This window comes from Odontesthes bonariensis, chromosome 17, assembly GCF_027942865.1.
Source record: "Odontesthes bonariensis isolate fOdoBon6 chromosome 17, fOdoBon6.hap1, whole genome shotgun sequence".
Classification (NCBI taxonomy): domain Eukaryota; kingdom Metazoa; phylum Chordata; class Actinopteri; order Atheriniformes; family Atherinopsidae; genus Odontesthes; species Odontesthes bonariensis.
In genome coordinates, this window is record NC_134522.1 from 14976747 (window position 1) to 14997356 (window position 20610).

General features: G+C 44.5%; 1 protein-coding gene across 5 annotated transcripts; it reads left to right on the forward strand.

Moving 5' to 3' along the window:
* Positions 1 to 232: 232 nt before the first annotated feature.
* On the forward strand, positions 233 to 18263 carry ktn1 (kinectin 1). 5 transcript variants are annotated; one of them, XM_075448524.1, is made up of 36 exons: positions 233 to 376; positions 4172 to 4857; positions 5053 to 5211; positions 5580 to 5696; positions 5784 to 5914; positions 6056 to 6160; positions 6294 to 6434; positions 6602 to 6708; positions 7236 to 7380; positions 7925 to 8021; positions 8132 to 8316; positions 8508 to 8576; positions 8679 to 8716; positions 8811 to 8901; positions 9197 to 9265; positions 9358 to 9395; positions 9523 to 9613; positions 9693 to 9761; positions 9862 to 9899; positions 11013 to 11103; positions 11215 to 11303; positions 11414 to 11510; positions 11729 to 11769; positions 11888 to 11978; positions 12764 to 12850; positions 14252 to 14341; positions 14437 to 14523; positions 14615 to 14704; positions 14823 to 14915; positions 15025 to 15093; positions 15194 to 15277; positions 15599 to 15682; positions 16667 to 16750; positions 16848 to 16943; positions 17035 to 17145; positions 17252 to 18263. In XM_075448524.1, exons 2-36 carry the CDS (start codon positions 4173 to 4175, stop codon positions 17279 to 17281), a joined length of 3789 nt encoding a protein of 1262 aa, XP_075304639.1. In that variant the 5' UTR covers positions 233 to 376; position 4172; the 3' UTR covers positions 17282 to 18263. The 5 variants fall into 5 exon arrangements, with proteins under 5 accessions (XP_075304639.1, XP_075304641.1, XP_075304642.1 ...); XM_075448526.1 differs by having other exon boundaries at positions 11732 to 11769; XM_075448525.1 differs by lacking the exon at positions 233 to 376 and adding an exon at positions 3997 to 4081.
* Positions 18264 to 20610: the final 2347 nt, after the last annotated feature.

Genomic DNA, 20610 nt, shown 5'->3' on the forward strand with positions numbered 1-20610 from the left:
TTAGCGGAGCTGCCACAGAAACATGTAATATATATGTTTTTTTTTTTTACAAATAGATTTGGGAGTAGCGCAACAATTACTCCGCTTTTTGCCTTGTAATTATTTTTTACTTAAGACTTTAATTATTAAATGTACGGAAAACGTGGCGCCATGTAATGTTATGTCATAACCGGAACGCCACGAGTCACAAAACAAGCGTTCCCCTAGCAGGCTGACTATGACCCGCCCCCGTGAACCAGAAACAGCAGATAGTGTGACGGATAGCGCAACAGAAAGCCAGGCAGGAGCTGCCCTGGGAAGTCGGGAGTCAGCCAGAGTCAACGCAGATAAACGCCACTTCACCATTAGCAAGGGAAACAGTCAACTACAGCTGCAGGTATGTCGTGGACAGCGGTTTGCGCTGATGTTATGTTTATTTCTTGTCAAAAAGCCACTCTTCCCGGTAGTAGCACAGCTTAGCTTTTCACGCAGGCCTGGGAACGGCCCGCAGCAGAGGAACGGAGCCGGAGACCGGTCAGAGATTTCAGGGGAGAAGGAGGCTGGGACTTTAGCACTAGTAAACGAGGCCCGTGAGGGCGGCTGTCCACGCCTTCAGAGAGGCTGAATGCCAGTGAAAGAGCACCGAACTGTTCCTGCTAACATCTGTCAGGGTCGTCTCCGCTATATTACTAATTGGATTGGCCGGCTAGCGTTAGTGTCATGCTCACGTTAGTTTGCTAGTTAGCGCTGTTGTCAGCTAGCTCATTCATAGTGCTGAGCTGTGGACACCAAGACAAACCTAGGAAGTGGTGACGAGCCCTTTCCTGCGTGAATTGAAACAGTATGTACTTGTGGACATGCCCAGGCCACAGTTGAGCCTGCACAGTTAAAGAGATTTTACGCTAGTCATTTTAGGGAAGAGATTTCGTCGACATGCGTGCCTCTTCTTTCGTTTTCATGATTCATTTGTCACTGTGTGACACGGGGTCCAGATGGGATCACTTAACAAGGAGATTGGACCGCTTTCGCTTTTTCTGTGATTTTTCGGCCCGTAGCTTTTGACTTGGTGTAAAGATCAGCTGCCATTACGGGTCTTGATGTAGTAGTCTGTACAAGGCCGGCGATTTACGCTCAGCATGACCAAGCAAGCAGGGACATTGAGTGCTGAGGTGGCGTAAGGGATATCCCCCCCTGTCTCAACACAAGTTGAGTTGCTCTGACTTATTTCTGGTTCTTGCGATGGGCGACACTTGTCCCAGAGAACGCGTCACATCTGAGTTGAGGCGGTGACTAAATATACTGCCACTCACTGTCCTGCTGACCTTTAAGTCCGTCTAGTTTATTTTGCGGAACTGGGTTTAATGCCAAGTGAACTTTGAACTCTTTTCTAAATGTCATTGGAAATCCTCTCTGCTCCAGAGGCGCGTTGGTCTCAGTGTGAGCAAGTTTTTGAGTACGAAAAAGATAACCCTGAGCCTAAGTTTAGTTTGGGACTGATGCTGTGTATCCTTTAGCTCGATGACCTCTTTTCTGGTTTATCAGAAAGCTGTCAGAAGGCTTTTATCTCGGGGATGTTTTGATTGACTCTTTATTAACAGTGCTTTGTAGTTTCCTTATTACAGTCTGACCAGTAAGAGCAGACGGCTTCAGCAATCAGATGTAGTTGCACTGATAACGGTGCTTTATCAGTTTATTATCCTTACAGCCTCGGACAGGACCAACATTTATTTTCCCTTAAGGTTATCACAACTAGATTTTAATGCCTGTTTCTTTTCTGGATACAAGTACCCACATTTTGTTGAATAAGCTTGGTCACTGTCGGTTATAAACTAATACTACTTTCATTTAAAATTTTGTATCACAAACCTTTGCAGTTGTGGGTTAGAGTTGGGGAGGAAAAAAGCATTTTTTTTGTACTGTTCAAAACCATGTGCGTGTTACCAGTTCAGAGATACTAAGCATAGATTATTGCACGGCCTTGTTTTCAAGTACTGACTGTGCTGCTTTTGAGGCCTGATGGTTATCAGGAGTTGTCTCTGCGTCCATGTCTGCCAAATCAGGAGGCCTGGCCAGCCAAGTGGGTAGATTCCGGGGAGCCAACAGCCCGAGAGGGCTTTGTCCTCCAGGCTCATTTTGATGCTGGAACGAGGCTCAGGCTGCATAAGGAACCCCATGCACCTTCCACCATGAGGCCTTGGACTGAAAGACAGAAAGCAAGCCTGAAACTTTTACACCACTCACTCCGCCCATACTCCACATGCCAAGAAGTAATGTTGCTTCATCAGGAGTTATTTTTCAGATTATTCTTTTCTCGCAAGCCACTACAGGTAGTGGTTGTTTTTAAACCAAAACCTTTCCTGTAGAACTCGGTGTACTTAGGATCTTACAATATGTTTGTAGTCGGTTCAAGAGCCGGTTTTAAAGAGTTGTATCATCCAGGGAGCTGGAGTTTTGGGTTTTCTATGCTGCATGTTGGCCTACATTTGAGATTTCTGTTCTGATACGTGGGATTTAATTTTGAACGCGTTCTTCTGAGTTTTTTTCGCCGAGCTTTTGCAGACTGAGTGTGAAGGAATGCGCTCTCAGGAACTGGAGGGGAAAGGTTAACCGTGTAAAGCAATCAGCTTTCAAGATCACACGTTCCGATGTTGTTTAAGTCGAAGCTCTTCAAAAAAGCATTATGGAATACAAAACAAACAAAAAAAAAAGACGTTGGGTAATAACTTATGCTCAGAGGAGAGGTTTATTGTTTCAGAACTCCCAACAGAACCGGCGCATCTTTTTAGTTTGTTGTGGAAGATGTGACGAGAGCTTTTTCGAGGGAGGAGTAAAACCGAATCAACACTACACTATAGGACTAAGCCTTTCAGTGCTCAGGAAGCAACTGCAGTGGAAAGTTATTCTTAAATGTATTATCATGGGTAATCTGCTTAATTACTAAAGAGGCCTGTTCTACGACATTGACTCCTTCACTGTTCGGCTGCCATAGCTCTTGGCTGTAGGATGGGATTGTGCCGCACCGTCGCTCGCTGTCAGAGCCGTCCGGTGTTGTTGACCATGCTGTGCTGATGTCATCACCCTGGGCTTTAACTCGTCCCTATTGTGAAAAAGTCTGTTTTTATTTTTATTGCGTTAGTTTGCCAGAGATGCTCAAGAGGAATGCTTGAAACATGGCCCTTTTATTCACTCTGCCTCTTCTTTAATTGATACCCTTAAAAATGTAATTTCTCTTATTACTGTAACAGTTGTAATTTTTTTTTTTTTAAACTGCAAGAATGAAAGTATAAGAGTGATGTCAGGTGAAAACCATAAGCTCTCTTTATCTGCATTTTGTTCCCCCAGCTCATTCTTACAGTACACAACACATCATTCCTAAGAAATGTGATTGGCAGACGCTAAATCGATGTCTCAGGACCTCTTGACTCTTTGTGGTAGAAAAAGCTCTTCTCCCTTGGCTTTAAGCAGGAAGGGGCCAAACTGCAGCTGTGGCAGACCTCAGCCTGTCACACTTGCATGTGGGTGTATTTTTGCCTCTTGCAAATCCATCCTGATATGAGTTTAGACCTCCACCACGTTGTCCTTATGCGGGCCGACGGAGGGACGTGAGTAAATGAGACTGAGCTATTTTCTTTTTAGCCTAGTTGCCTTTCGGAAGTTATTGACCTATTTTGCTCCGATTTTAAGCCAGTCTGAGTGAAGTCAAGTCTTTTATTTCTCGGCTGATAATCACATTTGTCCTATCTTGCTCTTGCGGTCCATGTTTCAGGTCGTTTGCTGTCTGTGATCACGTATAAACATAAAGAAGGTGTTAAGCTGTCTAGCAGGGGTAGCGTCGACTAATTGGATCATATCACTGAGAGAGGATAGGGTATGTTCTCACTTGCACCATCTCTGTGCTATCTATGTACTAACACCCCCCCCCCCCCCCCCTCGTGAATACATCTCATAAAACAGTGGTTGACCTGCAAATTACTATTCGCTCAGAGGGGCAGAGGCGTGTGCAAGAATTCTAGTGGATGGAAATGTGCTGCACGCTGATTTCACTAATTCGTTGAAATCGTAGGTCATCTCTGAAACATAGCAGCCTTTGACAGTTGTAATTGTGAGTAGAAATTTGTAAGTGTATCAAGTGTAAAGTCTGTTTAAAAATAGTCAGCACAGACTTAAGTGATCCTTTTCTTCCTTTCTTCAGAATGGCGGTGGATATCTACGACTCTCAGTACCTTCTTATCCTGGCCCCCTCCCTGGTCATCGCTGTCATGTTTCTCTTCTTCTGGCTCTTCATGAAAGAAACCTCTTACGACGAGGTGCTAGCAAGGCAGAAACGGGACCTCAAGCTGCCACCAACCAAGCCAGACCCCCGTAAGAAGAACGAGAAGAAGAAGAGCAAGAAGAAGGAGATTGCCAGCGGAGGAAGCGGCGGCGGAGGAGAGTCGGAAGAAGATCTGCGGGATTTCGATGTGGCTGATGGTCCCAACGAGTCCGGTCTGGAGGCAGAAGAGGAACCTGCACTAGTGGTTACACCAGATCCTGCTCCACCAGCACCTGCTGCCTATGTGCCTGTTTCAGTGTCACCAGAGGCTCCTGCTGGCCTAAGGGAGAGAAAGAAGAAGGAGAAGAAGGCCGCCAAGGCTGCAGCAGCTGCAGCTGCCGCCGCTGCAGCAGCAGCAGCTTCTCTCTCAGAGGAACTGGAAGTAAACGACTCCAAGCCAGTCAGCCGCAAGACTGAGACCCCGCCGGCCGCAAGCAAACAATCAATCCCACCTTCTCCGAAATTTGAGGTCCAGATCCAAGCTGTTCAGACTCCTGTTCAGGCTCAGACACCTCCTCAGGTCTCTGGGAAGAAGAAGGACAAGAAGAAGCAGAAAGTGGAGCCTGGTCAGTAAGAAAGGGTGCAGTTCGTTGTTGGGGAGTATCTTTGGTAAATCATGAATAGCTAGTTGGTTGCTTTATTTGGGTTGATACTTTGGTCAATTTTTTTGTTGGAAAAACTAGCCTCTTCCTCACGTTCAGAGATTTATCCCAGTAACTGCAATGATTTAGGTCTTCTGTCCTGGCTTGTCTGGTTTTTAGTGGATGTGCAGCAGCTCGAGGTGAAAACAGATCAGGCCCCAGCACCAGTCAAGAAAGAAGCTCCCACTGTGGCTGAAACCAAAGTGCTGGATGGTGCAACCCCAAGTTCCACCAGTGGAAAAAAGAAGAACTCCGCCAAGAAGCAGAAAACCGAGCCGGGTAATGATCAAATCATAAAGATGCAACGATTGCAATTGTATTGGCCAATTCCATTTTTCCCTATGATTTTTTTTTTTTTTTTTTTTTTTTTTTTTTTTATATATTCATTTTCTAAAGGCCTGACTGGCTGACTCAGATTTTTGCCAGTTTTTTCTAAGAATTACATCAAACTGTTATAAAGTCATTTTTGTGCTTTAATTGAACATTAAACTGTAACTGGTCTTGTCGGTCAAACTGAAAATTGTCCAATGACGCTATCTGGCTAATAAATCGCTGCATCCTCATCAAGTAATCTCAGATGCTAAATAGCTTGGACTGAAGCTTGTATTGTCTTATGAACTTTGTTTTCTTTTTCTCCTAAAATTCAGTCGATGAAACCCACGTTGCGGCAGATTCGGCAGCTTCTTCCAACCACCAGGCAGCTCATAACGATGACGTACAATCCAAAGGGTCTAGCAAGAAACAAAAGAATGAGACTGATAAAGGTCAGGGGTTGTTTTTTTTTTCTCTTCACGCTATGACCCAGCCATTTGATATCCTCTGAAACTGTATCGCTCGGTGTGTCTCATCAGAGAACACGGAGGTGAAGCTGAGGGAGCTGCTCTGCGGTCTGTCCAGCCTGGCTCTGTCGGACTCAGAAGCCGTCAGTGTGATAACTCTCCTCCGAGAGAAGAGCCCCAATGCCTTGGATGCCTGGCACAAAGTGAGAGATTAATACGCGATGAACTTGAATTAAGCGTTGCGACAAATGGCACGCTGCACTGTTTGTAACTGGTAGGAGAGCGATTAGTTTTGGTTTGACCTCCACTGCCTGCTTTTTAAACGTGGCGTCCCTCACCTTCAGTCCACAGGGAGGCCTGACCCAGCCGCACAGGAACGAGAAAAGCTTCTTACAACCCTGCAAGAGGAAGCCTCCATTGCCAAAGACAAAGTGAAACAGCTCAGTCAGGTCTACATTCCTGTCTTCTACTCTATCCATCATAACACCGTTAATCCATTTCCGACTGAGTCGTTGCATTTCTGGCATAATTGCGTTCATTTCGGTCAAGAGCTTCACTTGCCCTCTCGCCTTTCTGCTGTAGGAGCTTCAGGTTGAGAAGCAAAAGACCGGGCGGGTGGAGACTATGATGAGAGACCAACGTGCTGCCATGGAGAAGGAGCTGGGAGGCATGCAGGCCAAAGCCCAGGGCAGCTACAAGGAGCTCCAGACCATGCAAATGAAGGTGAGGGCTCAAGTTTGACTTAGTTGCATTATAGCGGAATGACTAATTCCAGTTTGAACGGTGGGGAAATATAAGGACTTTAAAAGTGAAGAAACTGAACTCTTAACATTCTTTGGGGGTCAAGGCTCATTAAGAACTGATTAAGACTGAATTCTGTTTGTGCGTAGTTTCAGCAGGCGAGGGAGCAGTTGGAGACCCAGATCACTCGTCTGCAACAGGAGAACAGTATCCTCAGGGACGCAGTCAGCTCGGCCACCAACCAGATGGAGAGCAAGTCAGTGTTCCACTCGGTCATGCTCTCAGGAGCTCCATACACTCACTCATCTTAGTGAATGCTTCAGTGACTCATTACATGTCAGCATTTCAGTTCATTGTGTTTTTTGTTTTTTTTTTAGCTTCGTCACAGATGTCCTTTTTTTTTTAATATCAGCGTACGGGGATGAAAACATTTAAAGATTCTTCTGGTTTCTGTCTATGAACCCCTAAATAACACCACACTTCATGATGTTTATTTTTTAAAAGTTGTCGTCGTATGAAAAACGATTTAAATCCTTTTGTTTTAGAAGGTGACTTCAATCATAAATGCTAAAGAAACTAGTAAAGACTCCTTTTTGGTGAACTTTTGTGCATTTTCATGTTGCTCTAACAACACTCTTAAGATGTTATTTTTTTCCATGACATGAAAAGTGAACTTGCACAGCGGAAAGTTTGTTCAGAGCAGGCTATCAGTAATTTGCTTCTTCCAACGACTTCCCGAAAATAATGCCCCCATTAACCATTTTCACATCGTGTGCTTGGTAGGAATTCAGCAGAGCTCAACAAGCTGCGTTCTGAATATGCCGGTCTGATGAAAGAGCTGGCAGACACCAACAGCAAGCAGCAGCAGGAGGAGCACCAAAGGAAGTCACTGGAGGTCAGCTACAAGCAGAACGTGTCCCAGCTGGAGGTACGCTAATCCAGATGCGCAAAGTGTTTATTCAGCCTATGCCTCAGTGACCCCGACCCAGACAAAAATGAGCTAAGTTGTACAAGACCTGGGCTTGCTGCGCAGCTTCAAATCTGGTCAACGGGTGTGGCAGCATTACAAGGGAAATTGGGGGGGGGGGGGTTGTAGTGGAAGTCCCAGGGAGGGTTGTGGGAAACAGAACTTGAGATGGGAGGGTCTGTTGGCTTTGGAGGCTGGAATGTTTGAGGCTTTGTGTTGTGGATAAACAACACTTTTCCTGCTAGACACTCCTATCAGCCCTCCATGTCTTTTCATGTATCGCGATTATATAAGATGGAAACTTGTTGCTTGGTTGCTGGCTTCACAAACAACTTCAGAGTCTAAAACTTCAATGAAACGGTCCACGTGATGATGCCTAGACTTAGAGAGGAAGAAAACTGAATATAGAAATATTGTTTTTCAACGTCTCTGCCTTCTCAAGGCACCCATGCTAAAACTTTCTAAGCACTGGAACAGTTACACAAGTTTCTTCAACCCCCCCCAGGCCCAGCTACAGGATGCCAAGCGACGTTGGGAAGAATTGCAAAACTTCCTCCATAATGTCAATGCCGAACGAGAGAAACTTCAGGCCTCTAACCAAGGTGAGAAAACGGAACACCGTACTTAAAACGCTTTGATTTCTTCTCACTTCTACACGGTAAAAGTAACGGATCGGGTAACATTCAGCAACCGAGTCTGCGTGTCCTTGCAGAGCTCCACAGCCAGCTGCTGGCGGTTGAGACGGAGATGAACAACAAGAACAAGGAGATCCAGAACCTTCACAGCAGCCTGACTGAAGCCATGGTGTCCAAGGACCGGCTGGAGCAGAGAGTGCTGGAGCTTATGGAGATGTCCCAGCACAGCATGCCGGACGAATCGCTGCAGGCCCGGGTTCAGGTGAAGCGTCGCAACATCTGTCACGCACACACACAATAAGCCCATTGTATTGTCATAGCAGGGATAAAAGAAGTGGTTGGTGTCATTACACGGAATGGCACTTCATCAAGTTGCATTATTGATTATTTTAAAGTCCAGTTTTCTGGAGTCGACATCAGAATGAATCACTGATACAATCTTTTTTTTAACAGGAACTCATGAATGAGAACAAAGGTATTCAGGTCCAGAATGAGAACCTACAGGCCCAGATCTCTACACAGGTGTGGGTCAGCTTCACTCATGTCGGATTAAGACTATGAGATCCGTACGTATAAATCTGTGCACGCATGTTGGCTAATGAGATTTCTCTGTTCCACGTCCAGGCCACGCATGTCTCCCACATTGAGGAACTACAAAAGCTGTAAGCGAGACTTTGATCTTTTCAGACTTAATGATGGCATTAAAATTCTATTGGGCCTTAACAGGATGTGCATCGCTTTCCCTGTTTGTTGTAGGCTGGCTGATAAGGAGTTGCAGCGGAAGAGTTTGGAAGATTCTCTGAATGCTGAGAGGAGCAGCGGGGCTGGTAGAGAAACTAACATGCAGGTACGGTTTACAGGGGGCCTCATCGACCGCTTCTTGTACCAACTCGTCAGTGGTTCATTAGTCTGCAGGAATTTGTCATTGTGTTAAGGGGACATGTAGATTTATGACGATATACCAGCATGGCAGGAAGACGCTGTGCTCACATTTGCTGATTTCAAGTGGATATGCTTTATTTCTTGGCTTTATGAACCCAAGAGACTACTTTGAGTGCTGTTCAATTTTTAAATGAGTGTGCCGGCTTTCAGATCCTGTGTTTTCTTAGCATAATGAATGTTACTGGCCTTTTCATCCGCAGGCTTTGCACAATGAGAACATGTCGCTGAAGGCAGAGATTCAGAATCTGCAGGCACAGATTTCTGATCAGGTTAGCTTTGTACCTTCGTTTAAAAGCCCATACGAATCTGCACGTTTTCCCCATTGTGACGCTATTTATATTATTTGGCTGTCCCACTGCAGACTGCATCCCAGCTGGCTTTGGACCAGTTCCAGCAGAGGTGGGTGTGAAAACTACAATATGTTATGCATAAATCAGCTGGTCCAGCTTTTTACTCTCTTATCTATGAAACTAATTACCCATAATTAACAAAGAAGAGAGCTCATAAAACACTGCTTTCCACCCAGTGTTCGGGAGAAGGAGGATAACATGAAAACCGTAGAGGGACTGTTGGAGAAGGGACTGATCGAGGTGGCCAACAAGGAGGAGGAGCTTAAGGTGAGGTCTCGGCCTGTTTTCATCACAATGCTCAATGCTCTGAACAAACCCGTCTGAAGCAATTTTCTCCTTAATGCAGGCTGTGAGAGAGGCGAACGAGGCACAAAGGGAAGAAATCGAGGATCTTAAGAGAAAAACGACGGAACAGGTGAATTCTGAAATTCTCACGGTGGAAAAAAATCATTTCCTGATTTTTCTTTTTAAATCGTATTCTACATTTATTTGTTTTACTTCTTCTTTCCTCAAAGGCGTCATCACAGTGGACGGTGGAAGAACTCCAGAGCAAGTAAGTCCAGTCGAGTTGATTCCGGTAACTATGGGTTGTAATAATGAATCCGAGCTAAGGCTCACTTTCACCCACCAGTTGTTCATCGCACACTAAAACCGCTTTGAGTCAAGCAGTCATCTCCATTAATGTGATGGCAACTGAACATGTTGGCTTCACAGCTGAACTGTGGTAACTTTTAGGGAGAAATTAAGAGCAGTCTTAGAAGTTCAGAACTCGTAACGTAGGAAGAAGGATTTGCATGCAGTCACATTAGTGGCCTGCATAAGTAGATGTGGGTTAACTTGGCATATTATCTGCTTTTTCAATGAATTGCATCATTAAAGACGGTTAGAATGACATCTGAACATTCCCAGTCCGTTCCCTGCAGTCATAAAGGTGCAACACGGAAGCATTTTACCCCGCAGTGACTCAAACGCAAAGAAAGAAAATGATGAATATTCTTCTCTCTTTCTATTTGAAGCACAGCTGCTCCCTTCCACTGTCGGTATGTTTCAAACAACTGTAGGACACTCGTCAGACTTGTTAGGGCCGTCTGACATGTTTTAAGTAAACTGACCTCATTCGTTTTACCTCGCTTTGCGTGTCGTCCAATCTCGCACAAAGTGCGATTATTGCACCTGTACCGTGGCTCACCCTGCGATGGGTTTTCGGAATGAAACCCCGATGATCATCAACTTAATGTCCTTTGTTTAGAATAACAGCTATTTTTAAGAGATAAATGAGGCCATAAATTTTCGTCTCATCCCATGTCTGAAATGAGATGCAAAAAAAGATGCAAAGATCTAACTTTAGTCTCAGGAACTTTGAAGAAGTCAGTTGAGCCACCCCTTACACACTGCTTTGATTAAAAAGTAGCTGATGTGAGTTATAATTGCATGTTATGAAAGCAGAGGCTTTTACTTATGACTTGACCGTAAGCACATCAAACTACTTCCTTGTGGCTCTCCAGGATACTCCTTGGACACGCCCCTCATAAGAATTCTTCTGCCTTCAGAGGTTACCTATTATTAGATGTTTGTCGTTGTTGTTCCCAACGTTTAAATATCAGCCGATTCTGTGTCGCTCCAGAATGTTCCGTCTAACAGGGTCTTGTTTCACTGCGCTCCACAGCATCCAAGAGAGGGATTTAAAGCTTAAGTCATTGGAGGAGAGTCTACAAGCAGCACAGGACAGCAGCTCTGCCAGAGGGAAGACTGTTGAGGTGTGGACTTCTCTCCCTTTCAGTGAAACGATCAGTGTTCAGCAGAAAACATTTGTTCTTGTGATATTTTTCTTGTTTGAGTCCTCGTCTAAATCCGGTTTTGTCTCACAGGCTCTGGAGCTGCAGTTGGAGCAGCTGAGACAAAAGGGGACAGAGGAGGTGATCAGTTCTGGTACCCGCGTCCAAGAGCTGCAGGCTCAGTAAGTCAACCCCACACACACACACACACACACACACAAACACGTCGCTGTGGGAATCTGTTGCGCACTTCTTTGAAATCGGAGTGTTAATGAGCAAATCTGAACCTCAGGCTGGAGGCAAAGGACCAGAAAATCCTGGTGCTGGAGGCTGAGCTGGAGGCAAGGATGAAGGAGCTGAGTGTGAAGGTGGAGCAAGTTCAGCAACAGGTGAGAAGGGAACAACAAAGTGCAATCGTTTTTTTCTTTCTTAGTTTGAAATGCAAAGGTGGAGGAGCATATGACATTTAAGCAGGAGATTCTCTTTACTGAGCTAAAGCTTTTGACACTAAAGTTCATATTCTACTTTCTTAATTGTCTCTTTCTGTTATGAGCATCAAAACATATTTGGCTCTCATTGCGTCCTCACTTCTCTCCTGCTTGTATAGCAGTCCCAGGCAGGAGTGCCAAGCCCAGAGTTCCTCGAGGCGTAAGTACTGTTTTAACATTTTCCCTAACCCACGATTGCATTTTTCTGATGGCTTCTTGTGCCTCCGTACACAATGTCTAAGCATCATAATTGAGCAGTTGTCTCTGTCATATTTCAGGTTGTCAGAGAAGGAGGGGCAGCTCAGCAGTCTTCAGCTTGAGCTGGCTGAGCTGAGGGACTCGATGGAGCTCCATAGGAGAAAGAACAACGTAGGTTCCTTGCAGCATCAGCCTGAACCAAAATGCAGCTGGAGGTTCCTGTTTATGCCTCTGAGAAATCATCCTCCTTCCTTTGTGTGTCACCACAAAACTTCCCCATCCGCACAGGCTTGCACACTGCATATATATCCATACTCCCTGTTGTCCACTGTCACTTAGTCTTACCTGTGTTGCTTTTTGTTTGAATTTTTATGCTTTGTTTTGTAGCCACATTGAAAGCTCTCTACCAAAGAATGTGTATGCAGCATAATAATACACATCAGCACCGGTGTCTGTTTCTGATTTGTATTGCTTAAACTGAGCATTGCATAAGAGGGCTTCCAGCCTACTCTTGTTGTGCTCGCCGTTGGCCATCACTGTTTCAGCGGGCTTGTTTGTGCTTGTGGGTGATTCAGAGCTTTAGAAATGCTCCCGTGTTTTTTTCAGAGGCATATTCGATTTGGGAAGCACAAGCATATGTATTGTCTATTTTCCGACATTTCTCATTTTCAATAGAGCATTTTTACTTTACATATCCTGCTTATTGTTTTTACCCACAAGTGGTGTCAGACTGGGACTCGAGGCCTTTTTTTTTATTTTTTTTTAACCACTTTTATTTTTTCAGGAGTTAGCTGCATGGGCTGAAAGCAGAGTAATTTTGTAATGAAAAATGCGTTCGGATTGTTCTGTCACTCTAGCAGGTTGTAATTAAGGGTCACTAAATGTACCCCCCCTCCCTCCCTCCCTCCCCCGAGGCTGAACTGAAAATAGTATCTTTCTGGAACTGACCAAAACAGGAGCTTCGGGAGAAAAACTGGAGTGCAATGGAAGCTCTGTCAGCCACCGAGTCCATACTGCAAGGGAAACTCAGCAAAGCTGTCAAGGTTCGGCACCTCACCTCAGTCTGCTTCACTCTAGTTCCAATCTGATGCACTCCCCTCCAAAATGTTGTGTTTTGCCATAATTGACCCAGTGAAATTTTTTTTCCGCCATCATCCATGACAACGCTGCATACTCATTTACCTTACCGTCACTTTTCCGCCTTTGTTTGACCTCAAGATTTTTAATTGGCTATGTAATGACTTTGTTGAACTACGCAACTCCGTTTAGGCATCTCCGATTTTGTGAGCACGTAATTAATTTATTTTTTGTCTTCGAGCTTTGCCGTGCTAAAGATCTGCCCGATGCTCAGGCCGATGCTTGGAAATGAGTTTGCAGTGACTTAGTCATTTACTAGATGTCATTAGACTGAGATTCATGGATATCATTTTACAGCTTCCTGTCTTTCTTTCATGTGGCATGGCATGTTTTCCCCCATTCTGCTTTGTGTCACCATACTGTCAAAATAACTAATCAATGGAGATCTTTTATTTCTTCTTTTTTTGTCTTTTAATCAATATGCAACGGTCCTTTTATCTCTCGATGTTCTAACGACGAGCATAAAGCAACTTTTTATTTTTATTTTTTATAAACATTTCGACCTGTTGCTGGTCTCTTTATGTAGTCATGGAGTTGGCAACTAGATCGCTGTTCTATTAACGGTACCACTGAGGTGTGTGTATATTTTCGCCGCCCTCCCCCTACATTAGCTGAGGGCACATGCTGAACCATCAGCAGAGCAGCTGCTCCTCTGCCACTTGAGTACAGTAGAATCACCTTTTCAGAGCCGAGCCGGGGAGCTCCTCTGCAGCTGTTGAGTACTATCAATGCATGCTGGTTGTATTCAGCTTCACTCTTGCCTCAGAGCTGCTTTGTGACAGTGGGTTAATGTGAGGAGGAATTACAGTGCCAGCTGGCTCATCTTTAGGCCTCAGAGTGACAGTGCAGGATGCTGCTTCATCGTGGCCGATCTGATGGCTCCCTGTTTATTTATTGAAGAGTTTCATGGTACCTTTATACTGTGGTGAAAGCAGATTGATGTATTTGCTGTTCCAGGAGGACTAGATCATTTTACATGCACTGAATTTGAGGTTGCTGACACTTGGTCTAAGTGTGGTCTGTTGAAAGACACCCTTATTCTCTCCAGTGCAAATGGAAGTGGGAGTGAGACGGCGTTTATCCTCAATGCCAGATGATGCTAAATGGTTCATTTCTGACTGATTGGAGAAGCCTGATCAATGAACTGATGACTGGATGAAATAATCATGAGAGTATAAGAGGGTTATTGTGGTCATAATGTATTTTTGAATGACCACTGGACAATGTAAGCTCATTAACTGCACTGTTTGCACAGCGAGTCTTCAAACCCCTCCTTTTCTTTTGTTCTTATTCGTTGTACCTTGTAGGAGAACCAGGAAGCACTGGCACTGTCTCAGGCTGAGTGTCGAGATGTTCTGCACAGACTTCTTCCCCATGTGCCTCTGCCCTCTGAACAGGTATTGACAACACTGGCTTAATACGTTTCAAGCTAATTGTATTTGAAAAACAATTATTTCACTCATGTTTGACTTTCACCACAACTGTTTCCCAGAACCATCAGGAGTGGCTGCAAAGATTCGAAAGGGCAGTCGTCGAAAACTCAGCTGCACAATCCAGCCAAGCATCAGGGGACTCTGAGGTAAACAAATACGTGGAAGTGTGTAGTCGAACATCATTTCTGTTTTTTTACCGAAGGTAGAAATGGATAATAAATGCTGTCGTCACGGTAGGAACTGGCTGAGAAGCTTAAAGAAGCCGAGGAAACCCAAAAGATTCTACAGAAAGACTGTGAGACGTACAAGAAGGTTTTGGCAGAAACGGTGAGAGGGGGCTTTTTATCTTTTTTTTTTTTTTTTTTTTTTTTTGAAAGAAGTTACAGTCATGGTTATATGCTGGTCTCGCTTCCAAACTGAGCTGTCGTTCCTGCTGTGGCCACAGGAGGGCATCCTGCAACGCCTCCAGAACAGTGTGGAGCAGGAAGAGTCTCGTTGGAGGGTGAAGCTGGAGGCATCGCAGGCAGAGCTCAAAGAGGTGTGTATTCATGTTCTGCAGGTTACTTAATGAATATTAAATAACTGAGGTCAAATATGATTACACTTGGCACTCTTTTCAATGCACCATTCTTGTTTCTTACCTGTAGATGAATCAGAAAATCACAACTTTGGAGCAAGAGATTGAGAGACTAACAGACGGAGCGGAGCTGGAGAATGTCAGTCCACCTCAAATCTACCGCTCAGATCCAAACTCCCATGTACTTTTGTAAAAACCCGTTTTCATTTCTGTCTCTGCACTTGTGTCGCGCCCTGCAGCTGAGAAGAGAAAAGCAGCACCTGGAGTCTGAGTTGGAGCGGGCAGAGCGTGAGAGCGCCACCTACGTGATGGAAGTCCGAGAGGTGAGCAGAAACTGGGCCGCTTTGCCAAGAGTTCGCTGTGATCGTGTTCAAAAGCAAAAACACCATCTCTGTCATGATATGTTGTGTCATTTGGGGCTCAGGTGAATTTCACAACACAGGTATTGTGAACGTTGTTGCCACCCAAATCCATCGGATACGCATCCCCCTGTAATAACTGTTGCTGTATCATTACATGGCTCGGCTAAAGAATAAAAGCTGTTGCCTTGTGGCCTGATCAGCTTGTATCACTGCTTAAACTTGCTGTCCTAGATCAACTCCCACAGACCCCCATTAAACAAACCATCTCAAACTTGATTTCAGCTCAAAGTTCTGTTGACTGAATTGCAGACCAGACTTGATGGCTCATACACAGAGGCTATCAGGCAGAATGAGGAGCTGAGTTTGGTAAGCTTGGACCACCCTCTAGCTAGAGCTCCTTTAAAATCTATCCCTTACGGCATTGAGCAGTGGCTCTACACTGACTGCCACAGGATGGGGTTCTCCAGCTTCTTGCAAAACTTGGGGTCATCATTTGCAATGTCTTTAAGAAATCTGAGAAATAGATTGTGAATGATGACTTGCCTTCACACGCAGTGACGCTTACAAAACTAAACCTTCTTTTCTTCGCCTGCATTCTGCTTACAACCACGTGTCATTTTCACACGGCTTACCAGTCAACTGTTTCTCTCTGCAGAGGCCAAGCGTGTCTCATTTTGTGCTTCACCTATAACCAACTCCTGCTTCTGTTTTGTCTCAGTCTTTGTCTCGCATAAATGGCACTGGAGTTTTTTCAGCAGATATCATGAGATGTCTGTGGTTTTAGAATATTTTGGTTATGTTGAAACCAACAGTGGCACTCTCAAATGTTTCCCACTTCTTGATGAGAATTTCACAAAAAACTCCTACAAAACTGCTACAAACTAGTGTAAATTTCCTCAGCCAAGGACATAAATGGCAAGCTTGTCAGTTCATGGTGATGATGTGATGGAATTTATCCTTTTATCAATTAGTCATGAAGACGGAGGAAGAAATGACTGCACCTTGTAACTTTCCAGAGCTTTAAAATCTGATTTCAAAGTACTACAAACCAGTGTGTAATGTTATGGTGTCTGATAAGTCATAGGGAGTGAAAATATTACTCAAACTGGACTTCCTGGACTGTGACTCATCGTCTTACTGGTATCTGTTGCGACACGCCTCTTCTCATATAGTGCTGTTCTGGGTTTGAACATTGCCTTAATAGGTCAAGCAAATGTTGGACTCTTTTTTTTTTTTTTTTTTTAATTTATTTTTTTAAGTTGGTGGAACGGTTTTGGAACCTGTTGTATGTTTTGAGAAACTGCCGCCATCAGGAAGTTATCAGGTGCTGAATGTCTTTGTTGATTCCAGCTGAAAACTCGGCTCACTGAGACGCTGTCCAAGTTGGAGGAAGAGGAGAGCGAGAGGCAAAAGGTGGCTGGTGATCTGTACAAGGTAACGACCCCAATTTGTTTTTTTCACAACACTGCTGATAACGATTAAACTCAGTGCTATGTTTTTAATTAGAGGCACTTTCTGACCCTCCTCGCAGGCCCAGCAGTCTCTTGAGCTGATCCAGGGTGAGCTCTCAAATTTAACGGACAACGCTGATGACCTGATAGAGAATAGTAGTCTGTCGTCACAGAGAGTAAGTGTCTGCGGTAGTTTTTGATCGATTAGAGGTGGTGACATTTGGTGCTTTAATAACAGGTTTAAACTGGCTATTGTGTCTCTGGCAGGAGGAGATCGACAGGAAGGAGAAGACGACTGCAGGACTGAATCAAACGGTCACAGAAATGCAGCAGCTGCTCCAAGCCGTCAGCAGGCAACTCTCTAAGGGACAGGAGGGCGTAAGTTTGTGTCCCTTGCGAAAACAATAATACGCTGTCGTCATGTCTTTCAACTTGTAAACAGTGTATTCGAACGTGCAGTTTGAACATTTGTGCTCTCCTCCAGGAGGCTGACAAAGATCTACCCAAGGTATAGTGAGAGGAGGACAGAGCACCTCGCAGCCACCCTGACTGCACTACAGAGACCACGTTTGACCTTCGGTCTTGTCACTACCACACAATACCATACTGTCACACCCAGCCACCTCCTCCCTTCCAACCTCCGTCACGTCACCTGTACTGTAGGCAGCCTCCAACTGACTTTGAGGGGCTGATAAACCACTCCTAGGCTCACTGCTGGCCCATAGGGAGCAGGCAGAGGTTACTGTTCAATTCCAAACACTCCAGGCACGGTACCAAAACACAAACTACTCCACTCCATCCACATTCCTCTTCTTTTGCAGCATCGCCAGTTTCATTTTAAACTTAAAAATGACCTCCAGCATAATTTAAACTGTGTTGCAGCCATTCCTCTGTTTTAAAATGCCTGTATTTTTCCAATGAAATCCTTTTGAATACTGCAGTAGTTTTGTTATTTGTCTCAAGGGGGCAGAGATACAAATTTCCAACTTAACTAAACAAACTTTGAGTTTTCAGTACTTTACTTCTTAACTTAAAAATATGTATTGTTTAAATGTACCCGTTAGGACCTGCTGAAGTACACTATGTCGTTGATTTGTTAATTTGCCTCCTGACCGGAGTTTTACCACAAACTGTACATCGTTGTGCATCCATTGCTCCATGCATACCTTGGCTCAGCACTGGGTGGGAGAGAGCAGAAGAGGTCTCTGCACGTCAGATGGGTCACTACGTGACTGCAACTATGGAGATGCATTGACAAATTGTAGTCAAATCTGTACTGCAGCTCAAAAAAGAAGGGAGTCTGTGACCCTGGCTGTGCAAGGAGAAAGCTGGGTCAACACCTTAGAGGTTTTTAATTCTACCGCAACTACTAGGAATAAGCGTCCCATTTCATCTGTAATCAAAACTCGCGATCTTGTTGCTAAGTTCATTAACACTGAAGATTTTGTTCTTTTTGTAACGGGTGATGTTAATAAAAGGGATGCTTAATAAATCTGTTCAGTGTCCTGTGTTGTTTCAGTTGTTCCGCCGCAGTCTCTCTCTTGGCCACTTGGGGGCAGCACACAACTTTGGTTGATATTTCACATAGATGTGTTTAATAGCCTTGAAATACGTCAATATGCAGAGGGAAATTACTAAATTTCTCTTCATATAGCTTTAGGTGGCAGGTAAGTTCCAATTGGAAATACAATAAATTGTTTGTCACGTGCCTGTGTTATTTTTAGGAGGAATGTGAAGATGTGCTGCAGCCTCAGTGGTGGCACATTCGGGTGTGATCTGATTCCTGTGACGGGGAACATGCTGCACTTTGCCCCAGAGTAGGACACACTTGTTTCAAGAGGTTTTAGGAAATATTTTCAATTGGAATGAAGATGGGGAAAGGAAGTGAGAGCGAATAATAATCCAAAATCTTAACAACTCCAGTTGGTTGTAATGCTGAAAGAAAAGGATTTCAGTCATGTGGCACTTCAGTGAAATAATTTGAAAGTGTACTGCAAGCTCTGAAAGTGCATGCACATAATGGCAAGGGTGCACAGAAGTGCTGTTTTGGGTTATTTTGCCAGTACCACTTTTGTATTTGATTAAAAGTATGAATACAAGTTGTATGCGACTGAACCCGAGTGGATGCCGGCTTTATCTGCGCGGAAAGCTGTTGCTCTCCTGCATGTTAAAAGACCTTTAAAACAACAAGACTGTTGTGCTGGCTGAGAGGGTGGGGGGTGTCAGGTCAGGAGCACAAGCAACATGGGATCAGCACATTCCTCACATTCTCCCACACCGTCATGCTACAGTCAGCTGATTGGAGATCTGGCTTTTATTTTCACGGAAACCTGGCAAAGCATCGCACACCACAGCATCTTCAATATGCGACCTAACCAGATCCCAGAGCCCGCTGATGGGGTTGGTTTGCTGAACTACGTTTGAACGGCCTACTGTGGAGTTGCTGGTTAGAAATATTAGTTGAGATGTTCCGATTTCCAATATGTTCAATCGTGTGATGTCAAATAATATATATAAAAAAAAAAAGAATTATGGTGGGAAATGTTCCATCGCTACTCTTCCTGGGAAAACCTGATTCATAATAATGTGTGGGGAAATGTAGGCAAATCCAGTTTTGGGGGGGGAAGCCTGCGTTTCTTCCATGTAAAGCCTGTCAAATACCAGTTCCAAGTTAACATTGACTTAGTCATTCCGTTGTCATCCTTACTCACAGTCTCCCAATTGTGCGATTTGGCTTGTTTCAGTCGGCCTCTGCTCTGCATGCTTCTTGCCTGGTAACACTTGACTCCTCCTCCCTAAACATAGATTTGCACTTGCACTACGCCAGCACAACTTCAGCAAAACGGCCCACTCCCTGCATCTGCTCTCCATCAGCGTGGTATGTGCCGGAGAGCCTTTAATTCCCACCCACCCCCAACTCCACAGCGAGTGTTTGTGTGTGTGAGTCAGACAGATGCAGAGGAAAAAAAGGAAAAAAAAACTGTAGTGCTGTTTTACACACACAATGCCCAGCAGATGAAAGCAAAGCGAAAAGAGACCCTGACACAAAAGAGCAGTAAACATTCATTATACCCTTAGCATTAAGGGCAGCCGCGAGCCCTGTAGTTACAGGCCTAAAGCTGCTTGTGCACAACTGCTGGAGAAGCTAGGGTTCACTCATTTGCGCTATTAATGGACAAGCATGCGCCGCTATGAACAGAACGGACAGATGCCAAATACATGAGCTCTATTTGTTACAAATGGGGGAAAAAAACACCAGTGTTGTATCTTCCTTTGCTGCGGAGTTTCGAGATGTAGCACATAAGGGTGGAGATGCAAATATCTTCTCCGTGGACCCTAGTGACCCCCTTCTACCTTTTGTTTTTGTGTCAAGTGTTATTGCACTTTGTAACTGAACACCAGTTCAAACAGAAGGCCATAATTACAGAGTCAACGGGGCCACTGGAGGGGCCCGAGGCGGTGGGAGCACCTCCAGCCATGCATGTTCTTGTGAAAACAAGACAGAGGCAGTAAAGTGTTGATGAGACTCGCAGACAAAAAGGGAGAAGTGGCACATTCATCAGAAAGGTGTTAGAACAATTGGACACGTGGGATGTTGGAAGAGACGGCCATGGAAGCTTCATATTCTGGCATAAGATGTAGTTGTGTTTTTTTACGAGTCAGTCTCAGAAGAAGCAACTGAGCAAAGTACAAGGCCTCTACATTATCAGATTGATTTCCGTCTCATCACGTGACTATACAGCCAGTGACTGATAAGAAGTTAGTGAGCTACAGATACACGTGTAAACCTGCTTCCAGGAAATGGAGGAAAACTAAATGAAATTAATCAAAAAGAGCAATTCT